Source organism: Zingiber officinale, chromosome 4A, assembly GCF_018446385.1.
Source record: "Zingiber officinale cultivar Zhangliang chromosome 4A, Zo_v1.1, whole genome shotgun sequence".
NCBI lineage: Eukaryota > Viridiplantae > Streptophyta > Magnoliopsida > Zingiberales > Zingiberaceae > Zingiber > Zingiber officinale.
In genome coordinates, this window is record NC_055992.1 from 87,109,999 (window position 1) to 87,123,568 (window position 13,570).

The following is a 13,570-nucleotide window of genomic DNA, read 5'->3' on the forward strand; positions in this document are numbered from 1 at the left end:
CCATTTTGTTTGTTTGTACATATAAAAACATAGATCAAAAATGGAAAACCAATCGAAATTACCAAAATACAAGACAGAACAATGTTCCTTTTCATTATTGAACTGTTATATATCATGTACAGTGAATATGGTTAGAATTTAGCACTGTTATATGATGGCACTTTTAATAATTGAACTTTTATAAAACTTATTTTAAAATATTTCTTCACCTTATGGGATTATTAGGAGAAAGATGATACGCTTACTTACGGAAGTGACTCATCATCCAGTCATAACGAGAGTAAAAACCATTATTTTCTTCAATTATTAATTGTACTTCTATGACTCAGTAAATGGGATATCTGATGCCAATTAAATAAAATTACAATTCGCATTTGATCCTAACAAATAATTATTTAATGACCTTATACTTACCTAAATAAATAAAATTCCACAGCCAATTGTTAGAACAATCAGGTGCACTAGGTTACCTTGTTCAATAGGTAGTATTTAAGATATAATTTCATAGCTAACTCACCACTTGGAATTAGAGAACGTTCTTAGGTAAGTTCGAGGTTTTGAAGATTTCTTTTCATATACATCTTCTCTATCCACTTCAGTTTGGATGGAATTCTTCTTAGTATCGTTTAATGCTTGACATAACATAAGATGCTATACCTGAAAGACCGCAAATTAGTAGTGGTGCAAAATGGATTGGAAATCTCCACAAATACATTGCTCGACAAACTTAAACTACAAGAATGACTAGAAAGAAAATTGCTTGGGTTATGGAAGAAAATGTCATCTAAAGATGGCAAAACCAACCCAGCAATTCAGTTCCAATTTTTCTAGTATGACTGCTAGATCAGTCCGGCCGTTATAACTATGCATTGCACGATCATTGAAGTATACTAATTCAACAAGTAAATCAATAGTATCCAAAAATGTAATGGCAGAAGAACTAATCACTAAGTACTGAACAGGATCAGTTGCCACAAAACTTCACCATTTGACCTCTTTAAGACTTGAGCATCACTTTTTGCTTGTTTCACGCTACGACTAGAACCTGCATCATCGTTACCAAGTCTCTGATGTCGATGGCATAGGAAAGTTCTGCAATGCACAGACATTTAGACGACAATAATCAATGAAATCATGTCCTGGTAGATTTAAGCATATTATTCCACAAAATTTATACAGGTATGTTTTAGAACCATGGCAAGGCCAACAAAATGCAATTGTTTGAATCCAATTTGTGGTTATCCAAGCATTAAAGCATCATGAGTATCTTAAAGAGGCAAAAGCAATATTGATCCAAGAACCTTACGACTAATTTTTGGGAAGTGTGTAGAAATACAAACAAAGGTAGACAAGGTGAGGTAAAAAACAGTATAATGATTGCAAATACCTGTAACTAGGCAGCTCTTCTGAGCAGCAAGGCCAAAATATAAGAGAGACACGAGTCAACAGAAGATAGAGCAACAATGAGCACAGCCACAAGAACAAGGGTAAGCATAGCTGTCCTCAACTGAAGATGAAAAACAAAAATAATGAAGTTCTAGAATAACCCACATTCATAATTTTTCTAGCATAAAAAGTTTTAAAAAAACAGCAGATTTGTTAGACAAGCAGCTTTGTCTCATTAGAGTTAATACTGAAGAAACATATGGACTATGAACCAAAACATGCAAAAACACTCCTGAAACATAGACCTAAACTAACATGATGACTCAATGCTTCTCATCAAACCAAAATTCCAGCACCACTTATCCACATTTTCACAAAGCTTTGAATTGTATAGTGTTGCAACCAAGACCTATTTGTGATGCTACATGCCATTCAAATGCCATAACTGTGCTTGAACAACCACATGACTTGTACCATTCTATGCTACGATCTGCCATTATCTCTGATGTAGTCAGTCCTTATATAAGAAGCTATATTGCATTCAGCATCATGCATCCTCCAAGCAAACTTTTCATATTCCGTAACAACTTCTCCAATCATTTGCTATACACTTCATGATATATATTTTTGGGTCATGCTATCTTTTTTGTGAAGCCAAAGAACTTTTGAACCACATTTCCTAAAGTCCCAAAACAGTTTATGCTCCATGTTAGCAACCTTCACAAAAACCTTCAACAAAGTGGCACCATTTCTTCTTAGGACTTCAAAGAGGATGAGTGATGGGTGTGTTTTCATCGTCACCAAACATGGCATTTCAAGTTAGGTATCCTCATCAACTAAACCTTTAACAAACGTTTTAAGTCTCAACTAACTTTAAATTTTAATCTGATTGCCTCATCCAATATCTTAGCCACTAATATTTATTTGTAGTTAGCTGCTTTCTTTTGAAGGGGAGGTTTAGCGCAATGGTAAAGTTGTTGCCATATGACCAAAAGGTCACGGGTTCGAATCCTGGAAACAACCTCTTGCAAAAAGCAGGATAAGGCTGCGTACAATGGATCCTTCCCCAGGACCCTGCATGGCGGGAGCTTCGTGCACCGGGCTGCCTTTTTTTTTTTTTAGTTAGTTGCTTTCTTTTCCTTAAAATCAAGCACATAGATACATACCCAATACACTAACATAACATTGAACCTTCACGGAATTCTTATAATTGATTCCCTCTAGGAAAATACAGCCACAACAAGGAGGGAAGTTTATAAGCTTCTCTAAATGGAAAATAGGATGGTTAGAGATACATCATATTTCAACTTTTAAGTCACAAGTTCAATTTCAGAAAGACAAATAAAATTAACACTTTTTTCTCACAAAACTTAAACTTGAGTAAACAATTGCCAGCAGTTTATACTAGAATTGGCATGGAAAAACTTCATGTCACTGAAACTAGCAATCTATTTTATTTCAATGTTCTCAAAATGTCTGCATATTATGTTCTCGATAATGAAGCTCAAAGCAACCTAATACTCAGGTTATGCTTTCAGTAAGACAACTATCTAAAATTATGAACTTTATACTAGGGTCTTATCTGAAATGCACCATATGCCCATTAGGCAATCCAATGATTTGGACTATATAGCTTGTGAAACAATTTTACATCCCATGAATACAATCACCTTGGTTCCAGTGGATTACCAGAGTTAACTCAGATGTGTGTTGACCAAATATCTAGGATAGTTGTGTTCACAACATATGCATAATTCATGAAAGGGTTGTATGTGGCATCCAGATGCCTAACCCAGGGTTGGCAAATAAACTTAGGCGACACCGCTCTTAAAAGATGTATAAATTATCTTGCAGAATATTAAAAACCATGATATGACACAAACCAAAGAAAAAGCAGAATCCAATTTGGTATATTGTGATATTTAAAATTTATATCAAATTAGAAATGTTTAGTTTGTTATTTCAATGGAATCAATTGTCATCTCATGGTGGAATTAGCCAGTGGCAAAAGTAGTAATTCATGTATAATGATGCCTTGGGTGTAAAACCAAGAAACTGATTTTAAAGTTAATAAGTTCATATAGCCAAGAATAATTTTGTCTGCTAGTATTCTCAGGTATACATACCGTGCTTTGAAATGTTGGCCACTCTATGTACTTTATCTGACTAGGCTGTTCAGCTAAGAATACTGCTACAGATTTCAAACTCCTATATGAACAAGCAGAGAGCACAGTGAGTTCTGCAAACTTCGTTATCAGAGAGTAGCTCATTTTTTTAGAAAAAAAAAGACACTTACCATGCAATATCCTTCACCATAGTCTTCCAAAATGGTTCATTGTCAAAATCACCTCCATAAGATAATCTAGGATGGTCATTACTTCTTAATGATGCACATATGAGCTTAGAACCCAAAATTGATTTTATCATAGCTTGTCCAACGTTCTATTAAATAAAGAATATAATAAAAATAAAAAACATAACTCCAACAACTATTCATTTGAACGTGTACAAGATAGATTGCAAAAGAACTTAACAAATGAATTGGTCTTCCACAGCTGGTAAATTGGAATTGACACAGTGGAAGGCTTGAACAAAAGTGGACCTAGAAGGAGAATGACATGTTACAGAATTAAGATATTCATCAAGCATAAGTATTCAATAATGCATTTCATGAACAATATGAACAATAAAGAGTAGGCAGTGCAGACCAAAACCTGAACGAGGTGTGATGCCGCCAGCAATTGCCATCTTCTTTTTATGAAAGTCAAAACAAAATAAAACAAAAAAAGGAGATATTATACTAGAGTGGTTGATGTAAATAGTTTATCATTCATGAAAAATCGAACAAAAACCAAAGCACCAAAAGTCCAACAAACATAATTGAATATGTTCGATGTGACCATGTCTATTAACTGAAGGGATCAAAACATTAATTTTGAATACGATAAACCTTTCCAAAATGTCAAAATCTAATAATAAGATATTATTGGGCTTTATGTTACTCGGCAGAATGAGAGTTATATTACAACCCATCCACTGACGGCTCATAATCTAGTACCATTGATCCTGTAATTTATACAATTTCAGGGTAGATGATTACCTTCTATCCAAAATGAGTCAATCATTACTTTTCCTATACTTCACTTGTAACATACTCAATTAAAACTTCCAATGCAATGCAACGAAAGATGCAGACATGGAAATGATGTATCTTTAAGCAGAAATTATATTGTTTAGCTATGAGATTAAAGTACGACATTCTGGGAAAAAAAATCCTAAGATGTCAATTAAGTTGTTCCTCTCAATTGGGTGTTCATCCGTATCACCCTAAGAATTATTCTTTTGAACGTTTCATCTAATCCATCATTTTAGAGTGATGGAATAAGAAAGGCTAGGTTAGTATAAAAGAGGGGAAGGGAAGCCCTAACCTTATAAGCAACTTCTAATCCTTGCATTGCAGTATACATTAGATATCTGAGGATTTATAAGACATCTGTCGCATATGTTATTTCGCTTTCGCCTCTGTTCTGTAAGGTAGCGATATGGATGTAAAGTTTGGTTCGATGCTAAACAATTCGCGCATGTTCATAGACATAGTTATTAATCACGCAAAACGATTGCTTTATCTTACTTTTCAATCAGCAGTGTCAAATTTTTGCATGAACAACGGCATGACTATGAACATGCGTTAATTATTTTCAACAACGAGAAGCTGGTAGGGATTGGTGAACGATGGCGTACTTTGAGGCTACAAGCGTCCAAGATTTCTCCTCGCTTCGTAGGGCCTTCGTCCGCGTACTTAGCTGCAGAGAGGGATGCTCGAAACGGAGGAACGGAGGTAGAGAAGCATCAGGTTGTGAGGGAGGTAGATCGGGAGGCAGAGGAGATCGAGCGTCCGGAAGCTGAGAGGGGGCGGAGCGTTCGGCTAGGAGCTCTATCGAAGAGGGTGTGCCGTGGGGGTCGAAATAGGAGGTCGAGTCCATAGGTTAGGTTAGATTTTATTAACGCTTAATAATAAAATAAAATAAAATAATTTAATAAAAAAAAAAGTGAAGTAATACGTCACAATAATATTTTAAAATAAATTAAAATTTTTTATTTTTTTATTAATTAACCATTCAAATTATCTTCGACTCAAGAATGTACGTATGCATTAGGGTGAGCAGTCAACCCGTCAAACTGACTAATCCACTTATATCGATCTGAATCGAATCGAAAAAAAAATTCACTGGATATAAGGCCGGATGTAGGGTCCTGATATTACATTATCCGATCTAGTAGCGTCGGATAATTTTTATCCTAATAATCGAACCAACCCGATCCGCGATCACCCCTACTTGTACAAATTACTGTCGATAAGTTACTACACGTTGTAGTAGTTACTACCGATAAACTGTTACACGTTGTAATAGTTATTGGCAATTAGCTGCTACAACGTGTAATGAATAATATCTATTATCATTTTAAAATATTTTATTTTTTTGTTATTTTATATTTATATTTTATATTTTATTGGATATAAGGTCGGATATCCAAATAATTGACAATCTGTCGTATATCTGATACATAATAACCGTCGGATATAGGACCGCATGTAGATCCTAATATTGTATTATCTAATCTAGTAAGACCGGATAATTTTTTACCCTAATAATTAAATCAACTCGATCCACGATCACCTCTCGTATACATTAGTCTCTACCTTGTCATGTATGTCAAGTTGGACCTACAAGAAATACAAAATATTTTGGAAGCTTATTTATAGTAAAAAGAAATCTTTAAACCCTTAAAGATATATTAAAAAAATCAATCCCAAAGTTAAATATGTGATGTAATTAGTGTGTTTTTGTTTCAGTTTAGATTGATTTGCAAATCAACTAAAATGAAATAGTATGATAAAAAAAACTTATTAATTTTTAAGCATAAATTAATTTATAATAATTTATAGTTAAAAAATATTTTTTTATTAAAGTAATTTAAAATGTCCTTCAACAAAATACTCAATAATTGATCTGCTCTTTGAAACAAATTATGACTTTAATTTTTTTTTTAAGAGAAAAGATGATACCATTCTTTTCAAGTGATTTATATGGTCGGTTCCTTAATAAAATATATTTAGGTAAATCATAACAATATTTTGTCCTAATAATTTTTTATATGGGAGAGGTCAGATGCCTAATGAATTATTTTTTACCATTAAAAATTAATCCTAAAGTTTATTGAAATAAATATTTATGTAGGTATTAATTATGTCAATATATATGGAGACTTTGATTTTTCAATTATCATTAGAATAAAAAATAATATCATTTATCCAAAACTGTCCAGTATCATAGGCCTATAGTCAAATATAAATTACTTAGGCATTTTATCCTAATACGTAATCCTTTCTATAAGAAAGATCAGGTACTAGCATTTTGCATTTGCTTGGAAAGGCATATCGCTGTCTTTATAGAAGGAATATCTTTTATTTTAATGGTAATTACCCATCAAAAGAATGACTTTGACTTTCCTTTTTCATATTGACTTTTGTTAAAGATTCTTTTGGCACATGGGATTTTTAAATCCAAAATATGGATTCTCGGAATCATTGTCAAGGAAATCTTGAAATATTAAAAAGTTACAACCTGACCACTTCTTTCATAAAAAAATAGAATCGCTTGATAACGTAGAAATTCAAGTGGAATAGTTTAAACTAAATAAAGAAAGAAAGAAAGAATGGCAATAGTTGTGGCTACCTTGGTGACAAGCTTTTCTAATCATAAATTCAAAGAGTAGGAAATTTAAAGAACACGCTGATAAAGTGTTGAATACTTAGTTCAATGGAAGACGGATTAAAATGAGGATTTATTTCTTAGCTGGGCAATAATTCAAACTGTCATGTTTAATTATGATGTTAATCATGCATCATTATGAAAGGATATACCAGCTCATCATTATTATGATATCGGTGATTAAGGGTGAGCAGTCAACCCGTCAAACCGACCAACCCGCTTATACCGACCCGAACCAAACTGAAAAAAAATAATCCGTCGGATATAGGGCCGAATGTAGGGTCCTGATATTGCATTATCTGATCTAGTAGGGTCGGATAGTTTTTTATCCCAATAACCGAACCAACCCGATCCGCGATCACCCCTACTTGTAGCAACTACTGTTGATAAGCTGCTATACGTTATAGCAGCTACTGTCGATAAGTTGTTACATGTTATAGTAGCTATTTTCGATTAGCTGCTACAACGTATAATGAGTAATTCCTATTATCATTCTAAAATAATTTATTTTTTTTGTTGTAATTATATTTATATTTTATATTTCATTGGATATAGGGTCGGATATCCAAATAACTGACAACCCGTCGGATATCTGATATATAAAAATCGCCGGATATAGGGCCGGATATAGGTCCTGATATTACATTATCTGATCTAGTAGGACCGGATAGTTTTTTACCCCAATAATCGAACCAACCCGACCCATGATCACCCCTATCGGTGATGATCTAATACAACTCGATGACAAGTTAATCTAAGAGCATCTCCAACGTAAATTTTGTCAAAGGTTTGTAAAATTTAAAAATCTAATTAATAAAGCTTTTATAATTGTGGATTTAGGGTTTTTAATTCAAGAGTAGGTTTGAGAGCCAATAATTAATGTAAATAATTTAAAAATAAATTATTTGATGAGTTAATTATAAAATTCCATTTTATAAATAATTAGTAATAATTAAAATTATATTTTTTTACTTTTAAAAATAAATATATTTGAGATAAGTTAAAAAAAATATACAAATGACTATAATTAAATTAAATTTATAAAATAATTAAATAATAAATAAAATGATAAATTATATTAAATTAAAAATTAAAAATTTATTAATTTATTAATTATTAATTATAAATAAATTAAATTAAAGATTATAATTAATTAAAATATTAAATGAAAACTATATAAAGATATTAAATGAAAAAATTGTATGTAGGTTTTTTTATTAATTGTAGAGAAAATAATAGATTTGTATTGAAATTGATGTAATATATATGGAGTCATACAACTACATAGGGAGAGAATTACAAAAAAAAAACTCACTTAAAACTTTAACGATTGAGAATGTTTTAATGAATTTTTATAATGTTGATGTGGCGTGTTAGAATTCTAAAATAAATTTATTCAAAACTTTAACGATCGGAGATGCCCTAATTTAACAAAAGTAAAATTTTGTCAAAAGTTTTGCTTACTTTTCTAGACAAAAGCAAAATTTTGCTTAGAAACTTATTAACATAAATTTGCAACAAAAATGCAACTTTTTTGAATTCATATAGTAAGTCAATTTAATTTCACTCTGTATGTCATTTTAGCCGGAAATAAAATGATCTCCAAGATTCGGTTTAGTAAGTTCATTTCATGGTCAAAAGACTTACGAAGTATTTCGTATTTTTGGCATTTGACATTAAAAAAAAAAATAGTGTGTCTTACATTTAGGGGGCATTTGGTTCTTTCATAGGAATAGGAATCGGAATCGGAATCGGAATTATTGTATTGTGGAATGGGAATGAGTATGAGCATGGATATCACTCTTAAAAGCAATGTTTGGTTAGTTGCATATTTTCTATCGGAATAAATCAAAATTTTCTTTTTTACCCTTAAAAGAAAATAAGAGAAAAGATGTGAGAGAAAGATGAATGTGAGAGAAAAATATGATGAAAGAGAATGATTAGAGAGAAAGTCTCATGAGAGAGAAAGTGTAATGAGAAAGAATGAAGAGAGAGAAAGTGTGCTGAGAGAAAATGAGAAAAGAGAGTGTGATAGGAGAGAGCATGATGAGAGAAGATGAGAGAGAAAATATGATGTATGAGAAAGTATGATGGGAGAGGATGAAGAGAGAGAAAATGTAATGAGAAAAATGAGGAGAGAGTGTGTGATGAGAGAGATTGAGAAGAGAGAAAGTATGGTGAGAGAGAAAGTATGATGAGAAAGAAAGTGTGATGAGAAAAAAAGAGAACAGTGAGTGTGATGAGAGAGATTGAAGAGAGAGAAAGTATGATGAGAGAAAAAGTGTGTTGAGGAAAAAAATGAGGGAGTGTAACAAGAGAGATTGAGGAGAGAGAAAATATGATGAGCGAAAAGGAAGGAAGAGAGTGCGATGGAAGAGATTGAGAAGAAGAGAAAGTATGATGAGAGAGAAATTGTGATGAGAAAAAAAGAGGAAAGAGAGTGTGATAGGAGAGATTAAGGAGAGAGAAAGTGTGTGATAAAATGATGAAAGAGAAAATATGATGAGAGAGAACAAGGAGAGAGAAGTGATACGAAAGAAAAAATAAATAAATAAATTTTGATATTTGATATTAAGGGAGAAAATTTTAGTTTTAGGTCAAGAGTATTTTTGGAATAAGGGAATATTTTGATTGATGAAAATAAGATAATGACTCATTGAAAGGGAGGTACATGGGAATGAGTTATTACCCAATTTCAAGGATTCATTCCCTTATTTGTATTTCTATTCCTATAATCCAAACATTAACAATGACAATCAATGATAATGATTCTCATTCTCATTCTGCACTCCTATTCCCCTAAACCAAACGTCCTCTTAATATTTTTTTTTTCAACTTTATTTTTTTTTTTTGACATAAATGCAAATTGTGTCACATCCTTATTAATTGCCATTGCAATGGTAATTGTGTCAAAGAAATCAAAGCTTTCATAACTTATCACAATAATCATATAATCTTACCACTATAAAATTATATGATTATTACCCACAGTTAATTTAATAACAAACATGTTAGATCCCAAAAAATAAATCCATTAAGAGCTCAATCTATGTAACAGCATTATTAAAATAAATTTAACATTGTCACCAAGGATGAAACTACCGTCATAATCACTCACAAACCAACCAAGAAAATCACAGAACAAAATGGACTTATAACTCAAAAGGAAGGTGACGCTATCCGCGTTTGGGAAGTTGTAGAGGCAGTAAGGGACTCAGAGTAGGTGACTTCATCATCATCACCACTCTCACCATCTCTACTGCATGATCCGGGCAGTAATTGCTCGGCTTGTTGCTGCCGCTGCTTTGGAGAAATCAAATCCGATGAGAATCTCGCCGCCGCTAACTCCGGTCGCGGTGGGACGAAAATTCCACCGACCAACACAATCTGTGGCGCCAGGGCGCTGCTGGTGCTCTGAGCTGCCGTGCCTGGTCGTCTATTATGTAATCGGTATTTCTGCACAATAAAAACTTCATGTTCTTGATCTTCTGTCAAACTCCATAAACAGCAATGGACCAAAGAGGGCACTTAAAATTCAGGAAATCTGAAAGTTAAGGGCGTATTTTGAGAAATCCACAACTTTAAATGAGTCCTTTGGTAAAAAGCCGATCGAAGATTAAATTAGATTTGAAGGATCAATTTGTTATCGACTCCTCGAGTCCTTTGGTATATGGAGATTAAAAATTAACTGTGAAGGGAGTAGTACTACATCTCATACAGCTTGCAGTCTACATCCTAAACTTCAATAAAGGGAATCTCTACCCATCAAGACTTGAATGGTTTTGGGCAATTACTGGGACCGCCGACATTAAATTCGACACGATGCAGCTAATTGACAATGTGGTCCGCGTGTGCAGCATATTTGGAATCTATTGATCTGGATGCTAATCCATGCGCCAATTGGAAGTTCTCATCCTTATCATGGTTGGTCACATTCTAGAAAACTACACTTGGTACCGAAATATAATGACCTTTTTGTCATATGGGTAAATACGACACCAAGCAATTCTGCCATGAATAAATAAGATAAGGAATAGAGGTTAAGCTTGGAAGCTGGGACACGTTAATGAAGACAACTAATCTTTTGTGGAAAAAAAAATCAAAGTAGAGTTTGATGTATGGTGCAAGAAAACAAGAAGAGAAAGGGCCACATGGGGATTCATTATATTGTTGATATTTATATCTATAAAGAAAAATGTAGCATGTAGATAACAAGTCGAGAAATTTGGTTTTGCATCGTAATTCACAAGTAATTCTTGGGAGTGAACGAGGTTGAGAGATCTATGTTCCATGGGAGTCATTTACGGCAAGAATCCGATTCTTTGCTTGCGTGATATGCTAACGAAAAGAAAGGAAGGTGCAGTACGTTTACGCGATTGAAGCAGAATTATTCAAATCACCTGCAAATGGCTCTTGACCTCGTCGTTGGTGAGCCCATCCACATTCATCAGCTCTCTGATCTGCTTCGGGGTTGCGACTGAGATGAATTAAATCCAATTTAAGAACTTTATCCACAGGAGTTGAAATTACGCGTGACGATGAGAAGGGTGTGTAAAGGGTCACCATGGATGCCGCCGAGAAGTTGAAGAGCGTCGAGGAAGCAGCGGTGCAGCTCCGGCGACCAGCAGCGTCTGACTTTTCGATTGGTCTGAGATTGCCCTTCCTTCTCCTTGGCTCCTCCGCATCTACCGTTACCATCACCTCCGCCGCCGCTACCACTACCGCTAGTGTTGGAACAAGCGGCCGCCGATGCCGACACCAGCGGCGGTGGGGCAGCGTGCTTCTCTCGCTCAAAAGGCTGGAAAGCGCCGCCCATCCTCTTCACGCTTACTGCTATGGGCCTCTTCGGCGGTTCCTACAATCGAACAGCAAATGAAAAACCCACACAAAGAGAGGGGGAAAAGAATCCTAGAATTAATCTACTAAAAAACAATAAATTAGCTCACCACTTTCGTGCCAGTATCCGCGCACTGATTCCATAGCTGGGCAGATCTAAGCCAGTCCGGCTTCGCATCAAACCCGATCGCCGCCGGCTCGCTTATCTCCACGTCCTCCTCCACCGTCGACGCTAAACTCGGCTTCAGCGGAATGAACTCTGCCAACACCGGCTCGTTACCACTCACCGACCTCTCCTCCTCACACATCTGCCCCTCCACGCTTTCGATCGCTGCACCGCTACCGGCATTTCAAGAAACGACCAAAAAAAGTAGAATAAACAAAAACAAAAAGAAGAAGAAAGAAAGGTAAAAAAGAGGAAGAGAAACCGAGCCTTGCGTGATGAGTTGAAGGGAAAGCGGCAGCTCTCTCTGGAAGACCTCGATCTTCTTGCGCTCCACCTCGAGATCGCGGACGTAGTCATGGCGGGAGCGCTGCTCGCGATCGGCCATCCCCATCTTCTTGCGCTCCGACCTGGTTTTCGATCGTTGGCTTGGGATCCAAAAAAGGGGTAAAAAAAAAAAAAGAGAAGATAACAGAAGAGGAGGAATCGAGGACGATTCGTCGCGTAGAAATAGAAATCCGAATCTTTTCTGATGAAACGGCGAGGGATCAATGGGACAGGTGTTGAAATCGATAGGCAGAGGAAAAACATAAGCTCTTATTTATACAAATTCTCCGACACAAATAATAGAAAGATTAAATAAAATATACCATAATAATAATTATAAGTATGGTAATATAATAAATTTAAAAATATTATTTTTTCTATTTAATTTGTATTGATCTTGTACCAAATATAATAGATATTAATTAATTGAAATCAATTAAAAATTATTTTTATTATTATCATTATCCTAATAAATTTAACGGAGTCCTGAACATTGAATTTGAATGCTAATTTAATGAAATATTATATAGATAATATCTTAATAAATATATCAATAATTTAATATTATGTAGAGATATAAAAAATCAAAAAATATCTAATCGCCACACGCTCGCAAATAAAATGAAATCAATTAAAAATTATTTTTATTATTATGGTGAGGTTGGAACGGAAGTGGGGTATGGTGGTACCCTTCACGAAACATAGCGAATAAATAAGCATTAAATGGGATAGCAAAGATGGGTACAGCTATGGGTTTGGAAGTTGCGGGTGGGAATGGGATTCGCATGCGCCGAGCTGGCACCGACGTCAGCACGATAAGATCAGAAGCGGACGATTGAGATCTCCCCGCCAGGTCCATCGTGAGGACGAAGCAACGTCGGGCGGCAACGGAGGGAATCAGGGAGGAATCTTCTTCCGGCCACCTCGGTTTAGGGATACGGATGAGGTCGAAGGAGATTCTGGAGAATTCTCCGATAACAGTGAATTTTTGAAGTGGCTCTAAAAATCTCAGTTCTTTTTCAATTTTCACCTCAACTTTATATAATCAATTTTTTACCTAACCAAATAGCAAAATTTTTAAAAT

At 34.6% G+C, this 13,570-nt stretch overlaps 2 protein-coding genes across 16 annotated transcripts; both read right to left on the bottom strand.

Moving 5' to 3' along the window:
* Positions 1–672: 672 nt before the first annotated feature.
* On the bottom strand, positions 673–5,355 carry LOC121970089. 15 transcript variants are annotated; one of them, XM_042520522.1, is made up of 8 exons: positions 5,128–5,355; positions 4,815–4,913; positions 4,095–4,134; positions 3,921–3,988; positions 3,683–3,828; positions 3,513–3,594; positions 1,388–1,507; positions 673–1,092 (listed from the first exon to the last, which is right to left on the bottom strand). In XM_042520522.1, exons 2-7 carry the CDS (start codon positions 4,851–4,853, stop codon positions 1,394–1,396), a joined length of 489 nt encoding a protein of 162 aa, XP_042376456.1. In that variant the 5' UTR covers positions 4,854–4,913; positions 5,128–5,355; the 3' UTR covers positions 673–1,092; positions 1,388–1,393. The 15 variants fall into 15 exon arrangements, with proteins under 15 accessions (XP_042376456.1, XP_042376457.1, XP_042376453.1 ...); XM_042520523.1 differs by having other exon boundaries at positions 4,101–4,137; XM_042520519.1 differs by having other exon boundaries at positions 4,095–4,137.
* Positions 5,356–10,196: 4,841 nt separating this feature from the next.
* Positions 10,197–12,745, bottom strand: LOC121973418 (transcription factor NIGT1-like). The gene is made up of 5 exons (XM_042524857.1): positions 12,430–12,745; positions 12,107–12,327; positions 11,724–12,015; positions 11,561–11,637; positions 10,197–10,616 (listed from the first exon to the last, which is right to left on the bottom strand). The coding sequence occupies exons 1-5, from the start codon at positions 12,551–12,553 to the stop codon at positions 10,320–10,322; spliced, it is 1,011 nt and encodes a 336-aa protein (XP_042380791.1). The 5' UTR covers positions 12,554–12,745; the 3' UTR covers positions 10,197–10,319.
* Between the last annotated feature and the right edge of the window lie 825 nt (positions 12,746–13,570).